This window comes from Ambystoma mexicanum, chromosome 2p (assembly GCF_040938575.1).
Source record: "Ambystoma mexicanum isolate Mex_15411 chromosome 2p, UKY_AmexF1_1, whole genome shotgun sequence".
Lineage (NCBI taxonomy): Eukaryota > Metazoa > Chordata > Amphibia > Caudata > Ambystomatidae > Ambystoma > Ambystoma mexicanum.
This window is the reverse complement of record NC_090923.1, coordinates 1,148,047,590-1,148,073,720: the sequence shown is the minus strand read 5'-3', so window position 1 is coordinate 1,148,073,720 and position 26,131 is coordinate 1,148,047,590. Positions and strand designations below refer to the sequence as shown.

Genomic DNA, 26,131 nt, shown 5'->3' with positions numbered 1-26,131 from the left:
CTACAACTTGAACTAGTCCCTGGCTCATCAATCAAACGGGGTCTCTCTTGAAAAACCCTCAGCCACCACAATACCTTTTCCAGATATGTGCTTCACCACCATGATCTAACCCTCACAGTCTAATTCCCCTGCGCATCGCCTGCAAGGAAATGCCATAAATATCTTTGTTGGTAAATACAGACGTAATTGCTTATGATGTGTCCTTACTGTGATGTTTCCAGCCCACACATATCTATTGACTGTTGATGGCCTGCATGCATCCCAGAGCCCTCCTCTCTATGACAGAGTATCTTTCGTTGGCATCATGCAAGGTACTAGAGGCAAAAACGAATGTCTTTTTAGTCCTGTCTTGAACCTGTGCCAATACCTCACCCAAAACAAACTCACACACCATCAGAAATGATAATAGTCTCACAGTTCTCATCAAATCTTGCCAAAACTGGAACTTGTGCTATTTCATATTTAACTTCGTTAAACTCGTTTTCACAATTATCTCACCAAAATACTAGATTTGTTCTACTAAACTTCCTTGCCCTGGTCTTATCCGAGAGTGTGTCTACTAATTTTAATTTAACATGAAAATCTCTAAGACCGGAAAATAATGTCACCCTCTGCCTACACTGAAGATTTCCCAGCTCCACAATGGCATCAATCGAATTTAGTTTGGACCTTACCCTTTCAATGTTTAACTCATGCCCAAGAAACTCACCCCTTTCCTTGCCAGAGCTGCACTTCTCCAAACTCGGTGCCTGTCCTGCATCTTTCGGAAATGTGGAAGAGTCTCCTCAACCTCAGGTCATGTTCACCTTGATCCTTCAGCCAGATAAAAATGTTGTCGTGATAACACTTCACACCAAGGTCCTTTACAAATAATGAATGCATAATCCTCTGAATCACACATGCTGCAGAGACCAAATCAAACAGCATCTGCCAAAAGTAAATAAACCAATCCTGTTCTGGTTTCTTTGAGATCACGGTTTACCAGTGTGGTCCATGTATTAAGCATGGTCATCCCAGTTCGGTCTATGGCCCTTTGTCCAGGAATCATGATCATTTAGCCTATGGTCTCTGTGCCTGTAAAAAGGGTATACAAGGACAGCCAACCACAGCTGTTTGTTGTCTGCTTTGATTGCGTTCTATGTGATTTGACCATGATTTGTTAATTATTCGTAAACATGGATTTTTGAATTTGTTCATCTCTTTTTTGTGGAGAATTATTAACTAAAATGGTTTTAATTTTAGGGAGGAAAATTATTTTTCTGATAATTAAATTCTAGTCAATGTTTTCAGCACCTGCTCAAGGAACGCCAAATCCAAACCCCCACCCTTTTAAATTTCCATTTGATTTCATACAAAGCCTGATGATTCCCTTTTCACTCAACCCTCTAAAAATCTACTTCATCTAAATCATGTTTAGAATCATCAGTGAAATGTGAGCAGGTTTAATGAATTGCGTCCAATGTGGGGAAGCGCTACCAGGATGGAGCTAAAAGGACAGCGAACGGCATGCTCTGCTGCCCGGGGCTGATGCCATTTACATACCCACTCTCCTTGGCACAATTACAACGAGTTATGTATTAATTCCCACAAGAATTAATACATTTGTGATAATAGCTCAGAATTCACATATGTTTGTTTCTCTATAACACCACTAAGATCTTTTCAATTTGCAATACATTAATGCACCGTGACATTGTTAGGGTCATTTCAATGGGCGGATTTGCAATTCGAAGGAGATACGATCTGTCATAACAGAATTGTTTTCTATGTTGATACTTGGTGTCTGCTTTCCCAGATACTCTGGTATTCCAAAGATACACATCTTTCAGATGGGGTTGGGGTTTCAGCCCCATAATATTTAATAAAACAGTGATTTTTAAGGGTGAGTTATTGTTTATCTTGGTCGTGTACGTTTTTAATTGTAAACCATAAATTGTTGACAATGAACAGGTGAAATGCACAAGGGATAAACATGCTTGACAGTCTAAATGTTCATGTCTAGCCATGGTTATCCAAGTTCATCTGCAGGCCTCAGAATGTGCCACTAGCCACTGGCAAGCGATAATTGACTGTTCACAAGTAAGAAATTACATGCTGTGTGTATGCAGAGAATTGAGGCGGCGAGAAACCTTTTATCCCTGGCTTGTAGTTTGCAACTTGAAATTTGAAGCCCTGTCATCAGGATCAGGGACAGCCGCATATGCCATCGGTATCATGGATGCCAGTAGACTATGACTATCCATGGTCTGTACCAGAGCCACTTATCTGTGGTTTTCAATGGTTAACCATGGCCAAAATCATGAACACACATGGACTTGGTCCACAGTTGGCCATGGTGGAACCATGGACATCCAGAGTTTGGCTATGAACTTAAAAATGGGGAGTGGGAGTGATAAATTCTATAAGAAATACATCCTCGGGGTGTAGACGCTTAGGAGAGTCAACTGGAACGATCATTAACTCTCGCCAACGCTGCAATGTTGGGAAGTGGAAACTGTTCAACAATCACATTCTTATTTAGGCCTATGAAGTCCACACAACCGTATCAGGGCCCTGAGCTTGCGCAACACCACTACAAATGAAAGCAACTACGACATACCAACAGACTTATTTACCCCCAGCGTTCTCCATCCTCTCTGGCGCAACAACACCCTCACTTAAAGGCAAAAGGAATGTCGTTCACCTGTGCTGTGACCTGCATCACACCTGGTCCCAATTTCATTACCACCCTTGGCTTACTGATGAACACTGTTTTGTTCGCGTTTCTCCCTTTTAAATCCTGGGAAGCTTAAAAAATAAAATTCAAATGGATTTTCTCCACATCTTTTTAAAACTGCTTCTGTATCTTTAAGATCACAGTCGTCAAAAACAGTCCTTCCAATAAAGGATGCATAGTAAAGACCACAGTGCAGAGTTACCCAGATAGACCCCTCAGGGATGAGTTCCAGATGCTGCTTTTCATGCATGGAGCCCCAGAAAACACCCTAAAGTCCCTTCATATAATTCTGACCAAGTGTAACACTAGGCCAGGAGACCTAGTTATGTAACATACAGCAGAAGGGTATTACAAAATCTGCTTATTACCATCTGAGGTGGCTAAGAACGACTCCCCATCCCTTGCTAACCGGTCCCCAAAGAAATGCCTTTGAGCGGTAATTGGTATTGTCAAGCTATCACACCTGCAAAACACACAAACATCGCAAAGAGTTCAAAGCTACTCTTCTTGGCCGATTTTCAGCATGAAAGGTCAAACTGCATTGACTGGGCCCTGAATCCCTTAGGCTGTGCAGTTAGATCTCTTCACCGCCGGGGCACCTCCCTTTGGAAGTCATCACTGTTGTATATGGAACTCAAACCACGCAGTATGAAGTTTTAATGAGCCCAACGGCAACTTATTTTATGCTATCGAGATTTGTGCCGTGAACCGATGCTATTTGCATGGCTTCCAGGTTCTCCTGTGGATCTGAAAGAGAAGGGGTTGGGTTTGGTTACAAGGGAAGAGTGCTTAAATTGCTGTTGTGTTGTTGTGTGCAGGCCAGAAGTACCTGGAGTTCTGCATGCATGTCTGTTTCTAAGTGTCAAGTGATGAGAGCACAGAGGTATGTGTGTCCAGAGGAGATGCTTGTGCGCCTGTGTTGCTAGGATGCATGGTCCAGGACTGTGATGTCTAAGAGGATTATAGAGGTGTAGCAATCTGCCGTTTGATGTTTGTTGGGAGGGTTTGCTTAGTGCCGCAAAGTGACAGTGATTCACAGATGGCTCCTTATAAATCTACAATAAACCAACACATATTATTCAATCGCTGTGTTAGCATGCATATGGTGCTTTTGAAAATGGTATTTAGTAGAGGGCATGTGGGGTCATGCTCCATCTCAGTAGGGGTGCCCCCTGGGCAAAGTCTCGGCGTGGTGCCCTTTGGTTAAGTTACTTGTGAGGTTATGTCCCAAGGCCTCCTTGAGTGGGCTTGTGTCTCTGGAAGTGAACAGGGGGCCGCGGCAGGTCCTGGAAGAGAGTGGATTAATGCAGCTCTGCGAAGCAAGTAGACCGTGAGAATGGTTAATGTGTGACGTACGTAGTAGGTATTCCAGAAAGGGCAAAGCCCTGGTGGACTCCCTATGAACATCTGAGCATGCTACGCGGTCAGGGTGAACATATCTAGGAGCCAGTCACGAGAATTACATTTGGTATCTGGGAGCAAAAGCAGGCTAGGTCACTAACTGCACTGTGCCCCAGGTGGCCAAAGCACAAGGGTACAGCGACAGAAAAACTTTAGAGTGGGAAAGTTGCAAAGGGACACGTGGGAGCAGATCCTATTGGCACATTCACAGTCGGACGCCCGGGAGCAGTGCAGTATACAAAAGAAAATAGAATATTGAGCAGGTTAGCAAGGGAAGCAAACAATCCAGCCCCGTATACCAAAGCATAACAGGGCATAGTAAAGCATGAGAGAAGCACATCAAGGCATAGACGTCGCAGCAAGGCATGCAAATGCCCAATATGGCAAAGTAGCAGGGTCTCCCCGGCCCGTGCCACTGGCCTCTGCAGACAGATGCCATTTCTTTCTCTCCCTCCCTCTCTCTCTCTCGCTATGACAGGGGCAGATTGGCCATTGACGGTTCAGCCCTCCGCCCACTGGGCCGGCCCTCATGAAAGGCACCAGAACTGCTCTGGTGTTGGTTCAGGACTTCCTCCTGGTGTGTGGCAATTGCCCTCACCCTTTAAAAGCTCCCATTAGCATGACTGATGGGCTTGGGAGACTATTATAGAGCACCTCCCTCTACCTCCCACACTACTTGTCTGCATCTACGCGGGCAGTTTTCTATTGCAGGACTGGCAGCTCGCAGCTTCAGGGGCATGTGGTTGCTCTACAGAGAAGGTGTTCGAGTCCAGGCGGGGCCAAATCATTCTGTTTCTGTCGTGGAGGAAATGTGTCCCATTAAAAAGGCTATGAAGACAAGTGCAACAGGAGCATCACACCGTGCACAGCTGGCACTAGTGGGCATACAAGTCTTCCGGTTTATGGCAGTGCTTATGAGCGCAGAACCTTTCACAATGATGTGCGTGAAGAGGACTAGTTGAACGTTTTTCAGGCTGGAGTCCCTCACTGCCCGGGCTGCTGGTGGCCTCCCAGTCTGCCCCGGCTTTCCGATACACTGTGTACTGTGTACAACAATGATCTGGGAGTTGGCAGATAAGGGGAGGGGAAATCTGGTGATACCACTCACTCATTGCCAAAAGCAAAGTGCTAAGGGCTATGAGAGGCACAACCTTTTTAGGCCCAGAGAACGGGCTGCCCGAGAGATGGAAACTCCAGGACCTCACTTCACCTTATTTTATTTATTTTATAATTTGTAAAGCGCACCAAGCCCGCAGGCATCAAGGTGCTGTTTACAGAGAGCGCAGTTGGGAGAGACATTTAACAATAGTACGGTCACAGAGATTATGACAATCAGTCAAGAGCTTAGGATCACTGGTAGTACATTGCGCCAAGAGTCGGTAAGTAGTGGGTTTTAAGTCTTGTGAAAAGAGCCAGATTTTGAGGACTTTGCATAAGGCCTAAAATGATGTTTCCGATCATCGAGAAAGCGGATGGAACATTCCAGTATTTTCCCGCCACTAGCAGAAAGCTACGGCCCCCTGCTTTATGCATTTTGAATCTGTGGATGGATAGTACGTGGGAGTAGGAGGCCTTAGTAGGTCTGTTAGATTGCGATTTCTTTCACTTTATTTGATAAGTATCTAGGGGCAGTGTTCTCCAGGCATTTGTGGGTTATGGTAAGGGTTTTGAATAGGATGCAATCTTACTATTTTGAATGGCATAGTGGGTGCCAACTCAAACCTCATTCCAACTAGCTCATGTGCTGTGCTCAGTGGGTCCTGATGTGATTTTTTCTCAACGGGCAAAGCCTGTTGGGTGGGGATCCGGGGGGACACACAGACTTCATTAGGAATTACTAAGGCGATTGGGGCAAGGCCAGAATCCCTGGTTGTTTCTCCTGTAAATCTAACCCCAGTGTCTCCAAAGAGGATCCAATGCCATCTTCGACAGGGGACGCACTGCAGGCAAAAAAGCAATCCCTGCACCCCGAACCCCATCTATCCCTCCCACATACTTTTGAGGTAGCTCCATAACTTCAGTTTCAGAATAATGCTGAAGCCCTGCAAGTGGAGTTCGATGAGATAAGAAGCTGGCAAGGTAAAATGTGAAGTCTGGATTCCTTGAAGTGGCTCACAAAGCTCAACCATAGTGGGTGCAGAGGCTGCAGGAAGGGAAAGAGAAGCATGCTGACAGCGAAATAATGCAGGTCATGGCATGGGAGGAGGGTAGGATGGCAATCCGAAACCTTGTGAGTTATTGATCTTTAGCAGAACTCATCGGAAAGTTCTGAACACAAGTTAAAGAATGGACCATGACAAAAGGCAATGGGACAGAGGGTTCCATTGTAAATGAACACATAGAATTTCAACCCCAGGAGCAAAGAACGTGAAGGCTGCCTCCATCGGGTGTCAGGCTCGAGCTGTGGCAGGTGGGTCGTCAATCTGTCCCACAGATCAGGGCGCATTGTCTCTTGGCTTAGTGTTCCCCGTTTCTCAAAAGAAACATGGATTTCCAAGCAGATAAGCAGTACGTTTTGTAATCCTCATCTACCATCCTCTCCTTCCACTTACATTCCTCCCTGATGACTTCTTAGCGTTATGTAGAAGGGGGATTGCTACTCGCTTATCGCCCACAACAGACCTTCCAGAGGTGGGAAAATGGCAATCCTCTACAAACCCCATTTCTCCCTCATTCGTCGAAACCCAGACATGCAACGCTTCCTGTGAATACCTTCTAGTAAAACTCTCGCTACCATCAACAACACTCGGGAGGATAGCTCATGGGCAACGTGCTCGCCTTAGAAGCAAGATGACACGGAGCACCACTGGTTCGATCCCGGGTCCGCGCTTAGAAACCTCTGGGTATTAAGCGTGTTTACAAACAACCTATCATATCATAACACTCACCCACTGCTTCCTACTCATCTCCAGACCCCCTGGATACGACTGATATTTTGCCATCAATCTCTGTGACTCAATAGCTACCATTCAGGTAAATCACACAACTCTTACACTATTGGGAGATTTCAATATCTGGGTTTGTCCCCCCTTTGTCTCCCCTCCCTAGTTCGGTTGAGCCTGAAACACTTCATGCACTTGCACATGCAGAAATGCTGTCAGGCCTAGGATGCTAGTTACTTTTTTGTTAGATCATTTGGAAACTTCAAGGCCTAAGAATGACTACTGTACTGTGCTCCCTTGCTCCCTTTCTCCCTTGAAGCGCTTTGAAGCACTTCACTTGTGAATAGGCGCTATACAATTAAACAAATATTAAGCAAAACAACTGTAACTAATTGTATTTAATAAAATATATTTTCTCACTAATTATATTTTCTTTTTCGTTTTACAGACAAAAAAGCATAAATTATTCCCTTCTCACCATATAGAAGCGTTTATACATAATACGATGCTTATTGCAATTTGTAATGTTCATAATCATTACATAATCACTCCATGGCTAGTGCCCAGATGATTTGGGACATGGCCTATGGCTGTGCCCACTGCATGTAACCATACCATGGCCACAACTGTACAACCAACTATGGCCACAACTATACTGGTGACAACACTAATTACATTATGTATGACATCACTTATGAAATCAAAGGCTGCGTGCATTGAATGCATATAATATGCCCCAATATGTTTAAAGATCTTCTATGTTCCCAGTGCTCTCTGAGAACTCTGAGAGACCATCTGTTTGCCTTTTGCTGAATTGCATTCCGGTATGTGTAGTCTCCCTTTCAAGATGGGGGAATAACGTCACAACTGTACACCTTTTGCCTAACATAGTTCTATAAGGATTTATATATTTGCATGACACTATGGTATGTGTACTTTTCAAGTTATCTTTATAAAGCAGAGTATTGCTGAAAGCCAGACATGAGGGCGGGGAGGGGAATTTATGAGCGGGCAAGTATGTCGTGAGTATTTGCCCAGGATGTGGGAAAGAGGTTGCAATCCTGGACACATTGTGCAGTTATTTTCCCCCTATTGGGGCTGCTTTTCAGTGCACAAGTAAAGGACATTTTTTTTGGAGGATGGACGCAATCCCTTTTTTTGAGATTGGAAATCTTGTTCAAGTATTTGCCTACCAGGATTTTACTCAGGTTGTCATGTTCCCAGTGCAGATGCTTACCCACAAGACCAGAAGCGCTTGTTTCATATTGGGATTTTCTTTTCCAGGGAATATTTCACTGCAGTTGGCTCGGTTTAAAAGGTGAGTACCTTTTATACTTTGCCAGCATATTTATTGGAACATTTCCTCTCTCAGGTTATTTTTCTGGTGTTCATTTTTTAAAGTCCAATGATATTTCATCTTGCATACTTTCTTTGAAGTGGAAGGTCTATTGAACTACATTTGTCTATTTCACTTTAAGATATATGTTCACTTACTGTGCGTATATTCATGGGTGCTAGCTTTTGACTTCTGCTATGGGGGCAAAAGTACCAGCGCATATGGTATTCTTACAGCCGGTAATTTTCCCTTTTCTGTGCTGCTTAAAGGCAGTTCGTTGGGATTGTGCGATGTATCACAACAGTCATCGAGAGACTGGCCATAACACAAGGGGGTTGTAGCACGCTGCTTAACCAAAGTGTGTGATCCTTAGCAAATAATTTTATCTCACTGCGCATTGCATAAAAAAAATTGTGATTTCTCAAAGCCCGCCATCTTTTATACATACCAATACCACTATCAAAACGGGTCAAAATCCGTCTGTGATTGATGAACGTGTAAGCAATGTGTTGCAAGTGTTTTCAAATATAGAGTGGGCAAGTCAAAGGCCCTGCCCACCGGCCAAGGCTGAAAGCCATGGCTCATGGTCTGGTAGTGCTCTAAAATATACAGTGGGTAAAGCCAAAGGCCATGGCAAGTTGTGCGGAAAAAATCTATAGAATAACAAAACCCTTAAAATTCAATGAAAACACTTTATAGTTAATGATCCATTAAGGTAAGAAACGTATCGCAACAAAACCCCTGAAATTCAACGCATTGGAGAACTCAGGACCCGCTTAATTCAGCGCCTTCCCATTGCAAAGCCCAAAAGGACATATTAGATGAGAAGGGATTCACAATGCCATAGAAAATGGAATTTTATGGATATAGTATTAGAGGGGAGATAAATAGGAACGCGCAAGCATTTAAAAAATATAAAGTGGGCATGGTCAAAGGTCATGGCTAGTGATCTGGTAGTGATTTAAAAGCCCTCTGGCACGCTATGCCTGAAATGACACAATCGTGGACCGCTGCCGCCCAATCACAGGCCCTGAACTGCAGAAGAGGCAGGGGCTCTGAATGCCGGACATCTCTCGGCCCAACAACCTTCTCCAAGCACCTGGACAGCGGCGCCCACAGGTCCATGCAGAGGGCACTCATCCGCAGCCTTGCCCAGGCCCCGGGACAGGCCAGACACGGACCCTATGTCACTGCGGACATCAGAACTCAGCACTTGTCCACCAGGCCCACACACAGGATGCCCTTCTCATAGGATCTCACCCCCCAGACACAGAATGGTACCAGGGGCGTAGCCAGGATTGTCCCAGCAGGTAACTGCCTGCAGCTAATGTAGTTGGGCCCACCACAGTGACAAGAACATCTGTAAATGCCCACCCAAAGCACTGCTGGGTGGGCATTTACAGATTTTAGCAGGGCCTTGTCCGCTCAGGCCCTACCCTGCCTACGACTCTGCAAAGCAGACACGCAAGTGCCTCCTGCAGGCAGGAGATAAGCACGGGCAGGCTAGGCCAGGGCAAGGCACGGGCACGCCCCAGGCGGTGGCAGTATGAGAGAACACTGGCTGCAAGAGGGCTGTTGTGAACAATAAATGCATTTACTTCATTTTAATCTGGTATGTTCAAAATATGCGGCTTGAAACATTGGACGTTAGCAATGATTTACAGTGTTTAAAACATTTTTTTCGTCCTGCCTGTCCCACTCCGGGTGCGCCCCACACTGCCATGGCATGTGCACTACGCTGCACATGGTGTGGAAGCCTTTAAGCAGTCAACAAGTGTATGAAAGCAAGCGGTAGAAGTATAGCCGGTCAGATAGCGCAGCAAGTTGAGTGCCCACTCTGACAACCTTGTGTAGCCTGCTGGGGCAGGTTCAATTCTCGGCAGGGCCAACTCAGCCTTTCATCATTCTGAGGTTGATAAATTGATTACCACGCAGTGGGTTAATAATAACAACTGGTATTGCAGCACTTAGATAGCTGCGGCTTTGTAGCGCTATATGAAAACTAAAGTTGTGGGGGTCGACAGGTGCCATACTCAGATAGAACTGCGAATGTTAGCATGCTAAAGGTCAGGTAACCCACTAACCAATATAAGCTCAAACTCTGCATACTTATCTCACTCAAAAAACTCACACAACAAGCCGCACGCACTTCACAACACTGCAACAACACATAAACAGGACCAACAGCACACGCGGCCTGACACCGATCCAATACCCGCACCAAAGCTCAGCACCCAGTGTATACAGAGTTGAAGCTGCCAACAGAACACCACTTCTCTCACTATCCTACTCTCTCTTCACCTTACTAACCCATCCCACTTTATCATTTGCAGATCCGGCAGAGCGCCTGGGGACCAACGCCGTTGGTCCCCTTTAAGATTTAATATGTTCCCTTGTGTCCTGTCCCTGCTTCCCACAAACCCCATCACCATGCCCCCTCCCACGCGCCATACAAACCCCTAAACAAACACTCCTGCTGTTAAAGGGAACGTTCAGTGCAGTGCAAGTTTCAACTTCTTCCTACACTTTTATTTTTTTTAATGAAACCATTGCGAACGGTTTCTTTTTAAAATAAAAGTATAGGAACAGTGAAACTTAATTTAAAAAGTAGAGGAGCATCACCCCCAATCGCTTGTCAAACTCCAGGGCTCGAGAGCCGGAAACAGGCTGCACTTTCAGGATCCCCTCCATAATATGCCTGAGATCATTTTGCATACAATAATTCTAAATATATGCAATTTCTTTTCAAGAATATTAAAGAGGGAGATCGTGAAAACACTTCGGGATTGTGGCCCTGGAGTTAGACAACCCTCCTTTAAGGTCCCTGAGTACAATGACGCCAAGATCTCGCCCCTCTTTGTTAGTTTTACACCCAGACTTTTACCCAAAGTTTTCCATGCACAAAATAAAATGCATGACTTTGTACCGAGATGATTATTGCATCGCTCTCGCCCCTTAAGGCGGCCACCTTGTCGGTCGAATCGTGTTATCAGCCGCCGTGCAGGCCATATCGTCATCTGCACAGAGGCAGCACGTCCCGCAGAGCCCTCCTGCAGCATTACTGATAAAGGCCAACCTCAGGGGGACTCCAGCTCAAGGAGTGTGACCCAACTTCTCAGAAGGGTTAACTCCTTTTACCAGCACAACTACAAACGAAACGAATCCAAAAAACATGCATTCTCAAAGCCAACATTTAGCGTAGGCATGTCGTAGGCATTTGCCAGGCATTGCCATAATGGATCTGCCTGGCCATAATATGGCCACAGTTTGAAAATGGCGCGAGTAGCTGGGAATATGATGCCAGTGCCTGGCAAATATTGATCTAATAACTACACACAAGTTAAAACGGTTGGCTTTCCAAATGTTCGGTTTCCAAAGGACTTCAGTGCAAGGAACAGATGTGAGGATGCGCATATTGCTTAAAAAATCAAGTGGCAGATGAACACTTGGTTAAGACATTTAATCGCCCCCAGGACTTAACTTGCAGCTGCAATTCAGCCATAAACTCTCAGAAGACCGCTAAGAAATAACACTGGCAGGCCCCGTACAGGTCAAAGTGTAATGTTACTGCACGATAAAGCGGTCTCAATGGGATCCCAGCAGGGTATGTTTTAGGCCGGCGGGGAGCAGGTTGTGGATGGGATTAGCATGGTTATGTACTCTCAATGGATAGGTAAACAAAACAAAAACAAAAAAACACCCACAAGATCTGTGTCCCTTCCACATCCCATCTGTACTCCAACGCAATCGTTTTGGCTTATGAGTGGCAGTAAACGGCAGGCAGACTAGCTGGCTCCAGTTTTAATGACAGTGTCCTACAATCCTGCAAAGTTACGGTTGCCCATTAATTTGTGCTAGAGGGCGACAAAGAACATGTATAAACATGCAACATGCATAAACAGGCAATGTGGTGTGCATAAAAACTGGAAATGTAACGTCCCTCTGTTTTAGAGTGCTCCCAAGTTCACACACATGCGAACCGTAGCAAAGAGAGATAAAGAGAAAAAACAAAAGATCACACAACTTTGGTCTAACTGTGGATCAGAAATCATATCTTCTGGATCCAAAGTTGGCAACCAAACCACAGTGCATTTCTTCCCCTCTCGCCTGCAAGCTGTTTGATTTACGCTAGCACTTCATTCTGGGGTTTGCTTTGTTTTTAAGCACGCCCAAAAGAATGCCAAAGTGCGTTAGACAAGTTAAGCGCTAGCAAATAAAGTGAAGTGTCCAAGCTCAAACCATCTTGGTGAAGAGAAAACTGGGATCAGGACATTCCTCTCCTTTTAAAATTGACAAATTGAACAGTGGGCTAATCCTCCTTTCTACTGTGGTCCCTTTTTTGATTTCATGTAGCTCATTACATTGACGTTCACTTTTTTCCTAACTGCTGCCAATTTGGCAAATAACGGAAATGATTGAAGATTGCCAAAAATCACACAATTGTGCTCAAGTGGAATTAGAATGATTATTTTGTCAAATCCATACAGAAGTGGAAATGACATCGTACAGCCGTCATCCCCAAAACGATACCACAAGTGCCTTGATATTTAACCTCGATTATGGGCCACAGTCTATTTTTTTTAATGATACTAATTGAAAACTAGAGGCTGCAGGAGGTAAAACAATTTAGAAGCATAACAGCCACAGACACTTAACTACAACCAGCAAATTCTAAAGGTACATTGACTTTTAACGGATAGGCAGTCAGATTTGTTAAAACAAGCAGATTGGAAAGTTGACCTCAGCAGTTGTAAATTGCAATTTAGTGTAGCAACTCTTTTAAAAATGATCCTCGTGATTAGAATCCAGATCTTCCATTCACAAAGTCTGCAGTATAGGGTGCAGGCCACCTCTGTCCTCCTCAAGTCTTCTAAGAAGTTTAATATAGTGTATGTCTGTCTTAAACTTGTTTCTAAACACTCCCAAAATTTAATTAAAAGGAATTTGCAGGAAAATCAACTGATATGCACAAGTTTAAACACTTTTTGGTTAAATTGGACAAGCCAGGATTAGAACTCTGATCTTCTGGTCCCAAACTGGGTAATATGGAAACATCTCCTCCCCTTTCCTCTCCTCTTCAATCTACTTCATTTAATATAGCACCTTACACTGATTTTCAGTGTATTTCTAAGCATGGCCACACTTGGCAGATAAGGAAATATTGAAGCATGGGGTTTTGCCTAAAATCATACAATATTAGCCCAGTGATGAAACCTTGAGTATGTCTTTAAATCATAAAGGACTCCAATACTTGGAATGAATTGTTGCAAACGCTCAAAAGTAAAATAAACAATGGAACTAGCATCCCCGATTACCAAATAGATTAAGGCCAAATGGTACAACATCTTCAAGGGTTAAATCGTGAGCATATTTTAGTTCAAATATCAAAGGTGCTGCAGCTTTCTGGCAGTAATTGCACACCTGTTCTACAGCCCAGGCAAGGCGTCCCTCTGATTGAGCCAAGGTTTTAGGGCACTATTTACTAGGGCCAAAGTCTTTTGCAGGGGACCCATCTGGATAAAGTTGGATGGGGGTTAGCTGCACCCAAAGGACTTCTTCCCTGCCTGAAGTCTAACACGCTTCTATTTTGCAGAACAGCTTCAGAAACACGTTGTGAAAACCTATTCAAGGTGTATCAAAAAGAGAGGACTCCACCATCCCCTTAAAAACTACAATAGTGGGTTTGTAGCATATTGCTAAAAGGAGCTGACAAACACATTCAACAAACCAGCCGACAAGAAGGGTCTCCGCGAAAATACAAGTATATATTCTAAATCTGTAACACAACACATTTCACAATTTAAATCCTTCTTCTCTCTTTAACTCAAACTAAGCGCACTTCTTAGAAACACAAGCCTTTTGTCACACTTATCCATGGGAAACAGTTTCAGTTATTACAAAGCACCTTCCCTGGAGGCAGCCTGATTCAGTCTGGAAAAGACATTGAATGGGACTGTCTGAAATGCTGACCGTGCAGTGGAATAGCCGAACGCAGCATTGTAATGATGCCGCAACTTTTGGCTCCCCAGATGTTTAGGACTACAACTCCCATCAGCCCTAGCCAGCTTAGTCAATGATTAACGATCCTGGGAGTTGTAGTTCAAAAGGTCTGAAAAGTCGCAGGTTGCAGACCCCAGTCTCTAGCCAGTGTGGCAGGACAAAGCAGTGACTGCTCCTCATGACAAATGCAGACAGTGACACCGTGATTTGTTTGTGGCATTGCATCCTTCTGGGCTGTACCCAGTACGGAATGCACACTGCAACCCAGTCTGGTCTTTATCGACTGCCTGCAGTGTAGATAATGGACACACTGTAATCAGCAGACTGTGCGCATGACATTGCTCTGACGGTCCTGAATGTGGAGTGGATGTCATGCCATTAACCAGTGAAGTCATGGCTCCTATTGCAGACTGCTTGAGATCCCAATGAAGAAGCAGTGACATTGTCGTCATTCTGAGGAGTGATCTGAGGAGTGTGCCGTGTTAGGCACTATTCTGGGCTGCCCCAATGGTGTGAACGGATCCAGTGAGATCCTGGCATTTGTTTAGACGCTCTCCGATGTCCTGATCCACTTAAGCCACTACGTTCAGTGGGGCAGCTAAAGGTGGACTCGTGACAGTGCGCGTAGTAAAGGCCGGACTCAAACGCATCTGGCAAACGAAAACAGTTCTGTGCCAGAGTATCATGTATCAAAAAGTGCAGGGCAAGGTTGCAATCTGTCTGTGGTCATGCATGAATGGTCCGAATGGCTGTGTGGCACTGAATGAGGACACCCTTAGGTGAAAATGCAGTATGTCTCTGGGTTTTATGCATTGAAACTGCCATCAATGCGGTGTGTGGTGGTGAGACTCAGAACCTCTCTAGGAAGAAGCCAGAGGCAATGTCAAAATGCTAAAGTTGCCTGCTTATGATCCAGTACATCAGTGCACTGCGAGACATGCACTTCACATGGCAAGCTGCTGGACCACGAGGATCCAGGACCACGAGGATCCAGGACCACGAGGATCCAGGGCCACGAGGATCCAAGACCGCTTGGAGGAGGGCACATGGTTGGTTTAGGAGTTTGTTTAGGGGAACTGCATTTTGTGCTGAGCCACTGGGGAGACAGACGCGCTGCATAGGACACCTGTTCAGGTATGGGCAAGGAGGAAAGTTTAAGTGACAGAAGGTCACCAAAGTGTTTGTGGGTGAGACATGCAACAACAAGACATGTGGCGGCACCCGGAGGCGGGGGATGGGGAGGACACCACTAGTTAGACCCAAAGGTATTAGAGAAACACGCAGGAATAGGACATCCCAACAACTGCCTCCGACGTCGAACATTCCGAGTGTACTCCCTGGCCGGCTCAATGAGAAACTGTATTGAACTTTAGGGCGAACAACGGGGGCAGATTTAGAGGCACGCTTGCCTCCGCTACAGAGAACAGCGACTTGACAAGCCTCTTTTGCTCTGTTCACTGCTGCTTGCATTATATACCAAACTGTTTGCCTGTGGTGTTTCTGCTTCACACACCTTTAATATATACCCTTCGAGATGCTTCGGAGTACTCTGGTATACCAGGCATGCAGACAGGCCAAAGCAACACCAGGATGGCGGTGTACCCACATTCACCTGCAGGTGTGTCGGAGCTCTATGGAAGGCACTCAAGGGCGAGAGTGGACATCTGCCTCTGGATTCCCAGCTGAGTGCAGTGCCCTGAGCCTGCTCACTCGCCAGCTCCTGTGTCCTGCCAGCAGCCTCTGGTCTGGGAATTATTAACAAAACTTTACTGCCCTTTCAGCCTCTTCCCTGTGCTAAACTTGCATACATTAAAGAGGGAAGCCAGGAAAACACAGCATGCATAATAAGAGCATACCAGACCAGTGCACAGAGAGGCTTGCTCTTCACACTGTGCACTGGCTTACGTAGACCCAGGACTGCAAGGCGGGTAGACGCTGAGTAGCCTTAGCTAGGCACTCAGCACTGGCGTGGCGCCAGGTCAGAATTATTCTATGTACTGGCAGGAAGTAGATTTTACAGTGATACGCTTACATTCACACCTCTTCTGCACGAGACCACACGCAACCCCAGGCATGCTTCAGCCACATTGGCTGTCATGTAGCCTGCGTTTCTAGGCACAACAAGTTTGAGACCCACATTGTTTAGTGCCAAGAGTCAGATACCGTGACAGTTAAAGTGAAAGTTGGATGCCCAACAACAGCCAGTGGTAGCCACTATTAATCCTTTGCTATGAAAATATGCATCCGCACCATCTACATGATCGTTCCGCTCTTAAAAATATCCAATTTAGAACGCATGGTGCAGCCCAACGTGGAACCAATCTGCCCCGAATCTGAAATGTATTGGAAACGGCCTGTCGGCAACTAAAATCCTCTTTGGGTGCATACTCACTGCTCGACCCTATCCAAATTGCAATCCTGAACAGGCATCGGAATGGAAACACTACTCTTTACGATTTGAGACAACGGGTGTCATTATAGGCTTGCCGGTATCCCGCCAGTAATTCCGTCAGGATACCGGCAAACCTACCTACTGTTTCTACCGCCTGATATCACGGTATTACCAGGATATTACAGTGGGTAGAAAGGGTGGTAACTCCCCATTGCATGGAGTGCCACTGGAGTTCATGGAGGGGATTGTAATACCAGTGCCGGTAATTCCTGCATTTCTTTGTCAGTGGGGGACCGATTTAGCTCCAGCTCTTGGCTGGAGGTTAACCAATGACTGCCACTGGCAAACCTGTGGTTTGGCAGTGTGGTAAAAGTTAAACACATGAATGTTTTACCCAAATTGTGGCTCAAATCAATTGTGATACCAATCTACAAGAAAGGAAATAGACAATTACCAACCAACTATCGGGCTATTGCCTTGTTGGATGCTCCAAGCAAAATATTTACACATTTCATTCTCAGGGAGTTCAATAGATGGACCCTGGACTCCGGTTGTCGAGATACCTATCAAACAGGATTTGTCTCAGGTTTGGGCACCACGGTCAACCTGATGATAATTACAGCTATTCAAGTGCGAGCTTCGATACAAAAACAGTCACTTTATTTTGCTTGTATACATTTTCTTACCACTTTCGATTCTGTTTCAAGACAACTTTTGTTCACCAAATTAAGAACAGCAAACTGTCCATCATCTCTTCTTAGTTTAATTATGATGTTTCATACAGACACGTCAATACAAGTCTGGCTATCTTTGGATGGTTTACTATCAGAACACATTCCCACTTATAGATGTATCCTTGCCTCAGCCCTCTTCATTTTTTGAATTTTTTTTTAGTTAAAGATCTCTTGCGCTTGTTGACTGATGCTCCTAAATTAGGTCCTCATCTGATTCCTTGTTTATTTTACGCCAATGATTTGGGCATTGATTTCCAAAACTCCCAAGGGTTTACAGCGAATGCTGAATGAGCTTGCCTCTTATGCTTCACAACATTTTCTGGGCATCAACTTGGACAAAACTAAAGTGATGGTGTGTCCAGGCACCAAGTCCAGGAAAAAACTCACCATAAAGTGGACCCTCTCACAAACACCTTTGGAAACTGTCCACCAATATATTTACCTGGGAATAAACACAAACAATCATCCATCTGGCCTCAATCACCCACAAAATGTCTGTGGCTGTCTCCCAAGCTAAAAACGTACATGCCAAATACGGCAAATATTCATGCCTTCCCATCATAACCTTTTTTAACCAAAACGCTGCCCCAAAAGTATTATATGGAGTTGAATCAAAGTGGATCATATCGGACATGATTCTGTTAAGATTAGAGGGCAAGTACTGGAAACTACTTTTAGGCCTTCCTAAAGCCACCCCAATCAACATGATTACGCTTGAATGACCCCACTCGAGTGAAGCGGAAGTTACTTCTCTTCGATTGGATAAAGACTTGCCAATTATGTGTGAAATATCAAGATTTTAAGTAAAATCCATTTGCTTCTAAGGCCTTACGCTCGGTAGAAGGCTTCTTGGCCAAATGTCCTAGCCCAAGGCTTAGAAATATATGGCTACGACTAAGACTTAATTTATGGCCCACTAAACAAATCTTGGCTCGTTGAAAAATTATATCTCAAACCGATAATGTTTGTCGATACTGCGAGAAAATCGAACATCCAGAGACTGTGAAACATTTAGTAGTGTAATGTACTGTATTGAGTAAGCAAGGTAATGTGTTTTTTAAACCACACTTTTTGACTTGCCAAACTTTAGACGTTGACACCTTTTTGGGCAAGAATTTTTCCAAATAACAAAATCACACTGAGAATAGCCATAATGCACGTTTTCTAAGAAGCTATACACTTGGATGATATCGAATAGGCCTTCTCTTTTCTTTTGTTAAAAATGTTGATCAATTTGTAAGTCTATCCATATGGTTCTTTAAAAAACTATGAAATTATGATATTGTATAAATTGGACGATGTAAACCACTTATTTTTAAAAATGTAATATTATGTGTTTTTACAATGTTAAAATTCATTTTATGATAAAAATATTGAAAAGTTGATAATCAGCTAAATCTATTTTTTTAAAAGTGCTGGTACCATCCAAAACCTACTTAAGAGACAACCTTCAGTAAGGAGTGCACAGACATGGTTCAAGACCACAGTGCCAATGCCTAGAAAAATAGCTAACAGGCTATTAACAAAAATTATACAAAACATTAGTGGGAAGCTTTGAATCAATCGTAATCGCTAGAAGTCTCCTGAACAGTTTTCCAGGCGACTGTTTTTCAGCCTGTTAAGTCATTGCAGAATGGGAAAAAGATACACACAGCAATCATGGTCGAACGTTGAAAATCCAACCCGATCTGCTAAAACACATTCCCTTTGCACTGGATCCTAATTAACCCCACGCACGTCTCTACCTCACAGAGCCATTAAGTGAGGGCAAACTATGACCCCTGGCAGAGCAAGCTGGAGACCCAAGTCTTGGCACACGCATGCCACATAGGAAAGACTGGGGCAACCAAAACGAGATGTGTGTGTTGCTGTGGTTTAGCAGCTAGATTGGACTATTGCTTTGGTTGCAGGGTCAACACATAGTTTGCATATTGTGCGTCCCCTACTGCACTGCAATGAGACATGAGAGAGACAATGTTGGAATGCTACCCAGTGTAAATTACAAGTGATAAATTAGGTCACCTCGAGCATTTCTATCCATGAACATTTAGTGGAACCATCAATTTGACACCAGGAAGCACTAGTTGGCACCCAGTCAAGTTTGCCAATAAAAGATGTTAAAAGCTTTAAAAACTCTTCTTAAACTACTAGCAACTCACTTGGGCTTTTAGAAATTAGAAAGCATAAGACAAAACTCCGCGGGAATGGGTACTAACCAGTCATTACTATTATTCACTCGCTATAATTAGCACTCTCTCATCTCTCAGTCACGCTCGTCATCCATCTCTCACACGAGCCAGCGAGTGCTGTCACCAGCGTTGCCAGCTGGAGAACCACTGGCCCAATTTAGTGGAACTTCTTGACCTTCAAGGGCCAGTGGCCAACCCCCAACCCCCCCTGCATTTCTACGGCCTGCTTGTTTATGCTTCGACACACAGCCACTGCTTCTATCTATCCGACATCTGTGCTCGCAGCACAACCTCTGGCGAAGGGCGGGGCCACCTTGGAATCAGCTGTGCCCGCGCCCTCTCGCGCCACCCCACCACCAGCCCCGAGGCGAATGCAACCAACACACACACACACTCACATGTACAGAGCTGCCCTGGGGGGCAGCGCCTGCTGCAGCTGCGGTTTCTTCTTCTTCATGCCTGCTTCCTTTTGGGCCACACCGGAAGGACGCCGGTGCCGCTGTCTTGAGTTCTGGCAAGGCGGGCCTAAGACGCAGGTAGATCCGTGCAGGACATTATCCCCCCCAGACTAGGGTCCGAACTCAGCCCGGGAAGGTGTTGCGTCCGAGAGTCGGGGGGGTTTGTCGCACTTTTGGCGAGTCTCTGGAGACGTTGTTGGAGACCCCGTGCCTTGCTGAGGAGTCGGTCGGGGAGAGGCGGAATAGTCGCGGGGGGCCTGTGCACAGCAAAGGGGAGTGTGTGGTTCCGGGGAGCACCTGGTGTTGTGATTCCGGGGAGCGCCTGGTGTTTTTGTTTCCGAGGCAAAGTTCCACTGCTCTGGGCTGAACACAGTCCTCCTCCCCCTTCCCAGCCTTGCCCCTCCCTCCGGCCCAAGAGCTGCTGCCTTCTGAGAGCAGCAAAGCTGACTTTTAACCAACATTGGCAGCCTTGAGAGCTATAGCAACCGGGCCACTGGGAACCATCACAAACCCGGCAGGGAGCTCGTGTTTACTGTAGCCGGTGCCAGGATTGGGCGCTTCCTGGAACTCCGGCACACCCAAGGGCACCTTAAGACAGCAGCATAGACAGAAACTGCCCTCAGCGCATAGAGGCACGCAGCCTGCAATGTAGGCACACAAGTAAAGTCATGAACGCACTGCAAACACACGTTGCCCCAAACAGGGCTGGCCTTTGCCCAGACAGCACCGCCCACACAAAAACGAAATCTCATCACTGTAATGACACTCTGCTGTCTCATGCATTCCACCTGAAGGCAGGGTGCACTGGTATGCATTGCAGCTGACAGAATTATTTCAAACTATTGACTGGCGACCAGACTGGGATGCAGATGTTCATGAGCCAAAGAGAGGGGTTGAATTGAAAGTAGAAAAGTAGGACTGGTGCCTTAATTCCCAACATTTACTCTCATGTAATAGAAATGACATAACTATAAAAAGCCTGAACCTTACTTGCTGCTATGTCCTTCCCCGCAAGTGCGTAGATTCACCACCGCCTGATGCGAATAAACCGTCTCTAGTTATTGGCTATTTTTTTTTATTGTTATATGGCTAAGAAAACGTAACCTTTACATTTTAAAAAAAAGAATAAAAAGAAAGAACACGACAAGCAAAAAGTACATCAGTACACAAACAACAATACTAAAAAAGTGAACTAAAATATTCTCCTTCTATACCAGGATCACAATTTCATATATATCGTAAAACACCATTCTAAAATACTTCAATTTTCACGCATTTAAAGAAATGAATCACTGCAAGAACTGTTGAAGTAGTATGACCCGCCAGGCAAATTGACCAAATCTGTTCTTCATCCCCTAACACAAATAATTCAGATTTTTTTTAGGAGATTCCCTCTTAAGCCTCGAACAGCTGGACAAACAGCATCAATTGCTTAAGAGTTTCACATTGATTTTCAACCTTACAGAAGCGACAAGCTGCCCGATCCATCCCCAACATGGCGTATCTGTCCAAGATCTGATTAGTCAGGATCAAGTTCCAGTGAAAACGCAAGAGGAAGTTCCTTATAGACTTGGCAGGATGTACAGCTAAATAAGGGCCTAATGTACCAAGTTTCCTATGGTCTCGCTGCACATGACTGAGGGACGGGTACAAATGCATTTTCTCTGTGGTTCCAATCCAGTCATAACTGAACAAAAGCTTCTTAACTTTGGTTGGATTGTCCACCAAGTCCCTCAGAGAACTACACATCACTGGAAGGTTGTCACAGCAGAGTCTGTGAATCTCACCCAACCAGGTAATAATACCCTTTCCCTCCAGGATCAACTTCAAATCAACAAACAGTGAGCCTTCCAGCGGTAACATGATCTTAAGAGTGAAAGAATTTTCCGTTGGGGTCTTGTCCCGAGAGAGACTATACCCAGCTCATATCTAATTGCACATATAGGAATGGAATTAGTGAGATGTAGCGTTCTTCTCCAAATAAGCCCCTCCAGGGTTGTCAGATGTTCCAAAGTAGCTAGAGGATACACATCCATTGCATATAAGAGCTTAGGAATAATGTTCCCTTCGTAGTACTTTATACATAAAACGGAAAATCTACAATATCTGGAGTCGATCCTGGTCAATTGATTAGCAAAAGCCAGAGCACGGCTCTTTAACCAATTTTGGAGCTTACTTATGGATTGTTTCGAGAAAAGCAGAAACCCCAGATAGACTAAAGATTCCACTCGCCCCACCAACCCAGACCCCACACTCCAGCAAAACAAGCTTACTTTCCACCTGAAGAACACTGCAAAATGTTAGTTTTGGCAGAAATGATTTGCAAAGAGTGTTTATCCACAAAGGCGGAACATGCATTAATGAAACGCTGGAGTCCAAAACAAGAACAATCAAAAATAAGCACATCAACAGCATATGCCAACCAAAACGGTCTCCGAAGAAGGAGTTTCAGAAAAACAAAGGTTGCCGGCTTTAGGTAGTCTCCTAAATCAGCCATTTATCAGCTAAACAGGCAGGGTGCCAACACGCACCTCAGCCTGATACAACACGCAGTCGTAATGTGTTATGATAATTGACCAGCCAGGTTTAAGCTAACTTGGACATTAGAATTAGTGTACAGGTCAACAATCAACCATACAAGACCTAAAGGAATGCCCAATGCCTTCCGTTTTGACCATAAACGATTTCGATCCACAGCATCGAAGGCAGAACTAAGGTCGATTGATACCATAAACACTGATTCATAAGTGCCTTCCCAAGCAAGATGCTGTATGCATTTCACAATGAGACCATTAAGGGATGTTCCCATTTTCCACCTAAACCCAGTTAGCCATTTTTTCAGCCTTCCAGTCTCTAGCGGCCATAGCTCAAGATGCGACAGCAATATGGATACACAATCTTTACTGTCTGCATCCAATAAGGCAATTGGTCTGTAGTTTAGGGGATTGGATGCAACTCCCTTTTTGTATATAGGAACTACGGAGGCTGTAGAGCAGGAAGGAGGAAAATGACCTGTACTCACAACACTTTAAAAAGGGTAGACAAAGTTATAGTAACAAAATTTGGTAGAGGGTGGGCACCACTCAGTTTCTTAGGTGTTCTAGTCTCTTAACTAGAATAAACCCTTCAATGTACGAAATATGTCTGTGGAGCACCTTTGCAAACAAAACCCTTGGCACAAGAATATCAAATATACACACAAGGTTCAAGGTTGCCACTGGACCAACCAATCACTCTATTTCTTCCCTGATCACAGGTTGAATCAAAGCTTAGATACAAGTTCCAATCTTCTCTATGCAATAATCCTTCTGATTAAATTATATCTTCCACATATGTTGTTTTTATGACTCAGTACTTTTTTTGCTTCATAAAAGGCTGTGCAAAGCCCAAAAAAGTGTCTTACAGCCAATGCATTTCGGAGGTTAGTCCGCCTTCAGGGCTAAACATTAGCAAACAAATAATGAATATACAGACAAATCAAAGTATACCGTGAAAACTAGGCACACAACATGAGACCCACGTTATGTTTTTTTCTGCATGTCTGTCTCATGTTATGTGCGTTTATTTTTCACAGTATATTTTGATACCACCGATTCCTGCTTAAATAAAAAGTTTGATAACTGGTTAGGGCCCAGAGCATGAGAAGGATTAATCCTCTTAATTACTTCCAAAAAAGTATCATGTTCAAGCAGGGATGATTTCAAATTATCGTCACACCCCCAATCAGGAAAGAAATGATAGATTCACCTGGCAGTCTGGAGTACAGAGCATGAACACGGGACGCCCGATCACTCTCAGCATCTGCATTAAGTGCATTAAAGTGCTGAGAGCTTTCACCATTGTTCATTAGGCGCCAAAAAGCCCAGGCATTTTTGTTAATAAGAATTGAAAACAAGGCTTCTGCATCCACTTGACTCCTTCTTGCTCGACTCTGCCTAAGCCAATTCAGGCAGGACTGTCGTAACCCCTTTATTAAACACTTCCTACTGACCAATGATAAGTCAGGCCGTTTCCTTAACAGCCAAATTACCTTTCTCAGTTTGCACTTTTTTGTGGCAACCTCCAGATTATACACATGTTATTATGTTATGTTAAGAGCTTTTATAAAGCGCACGTTCGCCCTAGGCATCATGGCGCTGATGGAAACATTAGGAGCAGAAGGACCTAGAACAGAAGGGTTTTCAAGCGTCGAAAAGCCAAGGTTGGCGGGTATTGCTCAGAGTGACAAAGGTATGGTGTTCCACAATTTGGCCGCTGCAACCGAGAACGAACGTCGTCTACCCATCCGAACCCGTCCAAACTGAGGGATTAGCAAAAGCCGGGCATCAACTGACCGAAGTGCACAGCCAGGTTGATGGTGTTGAAATTTCTGCAGCAGAGGTTCTGCTCCCACTCCATTGTAGGCTCGCTGGACAATACAGAGGGATTTGAAAATAATCCGCTTCTGAACCGGTAGTCAGAGTGGGCGCAGAACCGGAGAGATGTGAGCACCATAGGTGGTGTTGGTGGCAATAGGAGCCACAAGATTTTGCAGTAGCTGCAACCGATGGAGAATGTAGGCCAGTTGCAGTAGTCAAGCCGGCTAAGCACAAGGGAGGAGACAACAAGAGGACAGCTTAGTGGGAAGGAAAGGCAGGATTTTCCTTAATACCCTTAACTGAAAATGGCCCGTTTTACATATGGAGCTGGCTTGGGCTGCACCTGACAAAGGTTCAGGAAACATGAAACCCAAGTTCCTTACCAAAGAGTCAGGTGAAGGACAGGGGCCAAGTTCCCGGGGCCACCAGGCGGAGGACAAAGGTGACAAAGAAGGTGAAGAAGTGCAAGAAGAGGAGCCCACCACCAATACCTCTGTCTTGTCCCCATTGAGCTATGATCAATAGCAACCCATCCAGTTGCCCACCGCCGCCAAGCAACCCCTAAGCGAGTGAATGATGCCTGCCAAAGAGTCTGTTTTGGTAGAAAGAGACTGTACCAAAGAAAAGAGTTCCTTTGGTTGAATAAGCACCCTCCACTTTGGTTGTTTAGAAAATGGTTTTCGCAAGGCGAATCGCTTGATGATAAACATTAGAGCAGCATCTAAAAAGTCATCTATCTTCCAAAGTATAAGAACGACACCACCTGCGTTTCCTCCATTAGGCGCTTTTTTAAAACGTAAGGTTTTCAGCCCGTCATTGAACCATGGCCCGGAAAGGCGGCATGTGGCCTTAGACAAATTTAGAGGAGGCAAGGAATCGGCAACAGCCTTAAAGGTTTGAGCTATCAGAGAAAGGTTGACGAACTGAGTATCATTCCATTTAGCTTGGATATTAGAAATAATATCTTCGCTAGATACCCTATGCCAGCTATGCTTTATAATCTGTCGGTGGCTGGCACCATTTGGGGAGTGGGCGTGTGAAGTAGGAAAGGGACCAGGTGGTGGTCTCACCATAAGATGGAAAACTGCAAAAAAAACAGGCCTAGGATAATGGCGCAAAGATCAGATCCAGGGTGTTCCCAGCACATGCATGGGATCATGAACCAGATGCTCCAGATTGAGGTTAGCCATGGCTTTGAAAAAATTGGCCTGCCGGAATTGTTTTAGGAGGGTTACATTTATGGTTAAAGTCACCCACAATCAGCAGATTCGGGAACTCCAGATATAAATTAGCAGCAAGCTCAAGAAATTGATGGCAGAAGAGGCAATCGGTCCTGGGAGGGCGGTAGACCATCAAAATGTGAATGGAGAAAGAGGGCAAGACCACAACGTGATCCAAGAGGGCTTCACATTTAATACTGTGACTTAGGGGAAGGAGGGTTGCCGTAAGGGGGGCTTTGTAAATAATAGCAATGCCTACACCGCTATGCGGTCCACACGAAGCATATCATATGTATCCGGTAGATCTTGAATAACCTCAGGACCGGAAGTGTCCCTTCGCCAAGTCTCTGTAACACAGATGGGGTTGGGGCTAAGCTCTGTGAGCAAGTCATGACAGGCTGCTGCATGCAATACAAGGGAGCGCGCATTGACCAACAAGGCATGC

General features: G+C 44.9%; 1 protein-coding gene across 7 annotated transcripts in view; it reads right to left on the bottom strand.

Moving 5' to 3' along the window:
* IQSEC2 (IQ motif and Sec7 domain ArfGEF 2) overlaps positions 1 to 26,131 on the bottom strand; it is a 1,791,459-nt gene that overhangs the window by 565,840 nt on the left and 1,199,488 nt on the right. Inside the window, exon 1 of one of the 7 annotated variants that reach the window (XM_069645248.1) lies at positions 20,049 to 20,504. The exons of the other annotated variants lie outside the window; for them this stretch is intronic. Coding sequence (XP_069501349.1) covers positions 20,049 to 20,107 — 59 coding nt within the window. The 5' untranslated portion in view covers positions 20,108 to 20,504. Of the gene's footprint in view, positions 1 to 20,048; positions 20,505 to 26,131 lie in introns of those variants that run through there. 7 annotated transcript variants of the gene reach the window in all.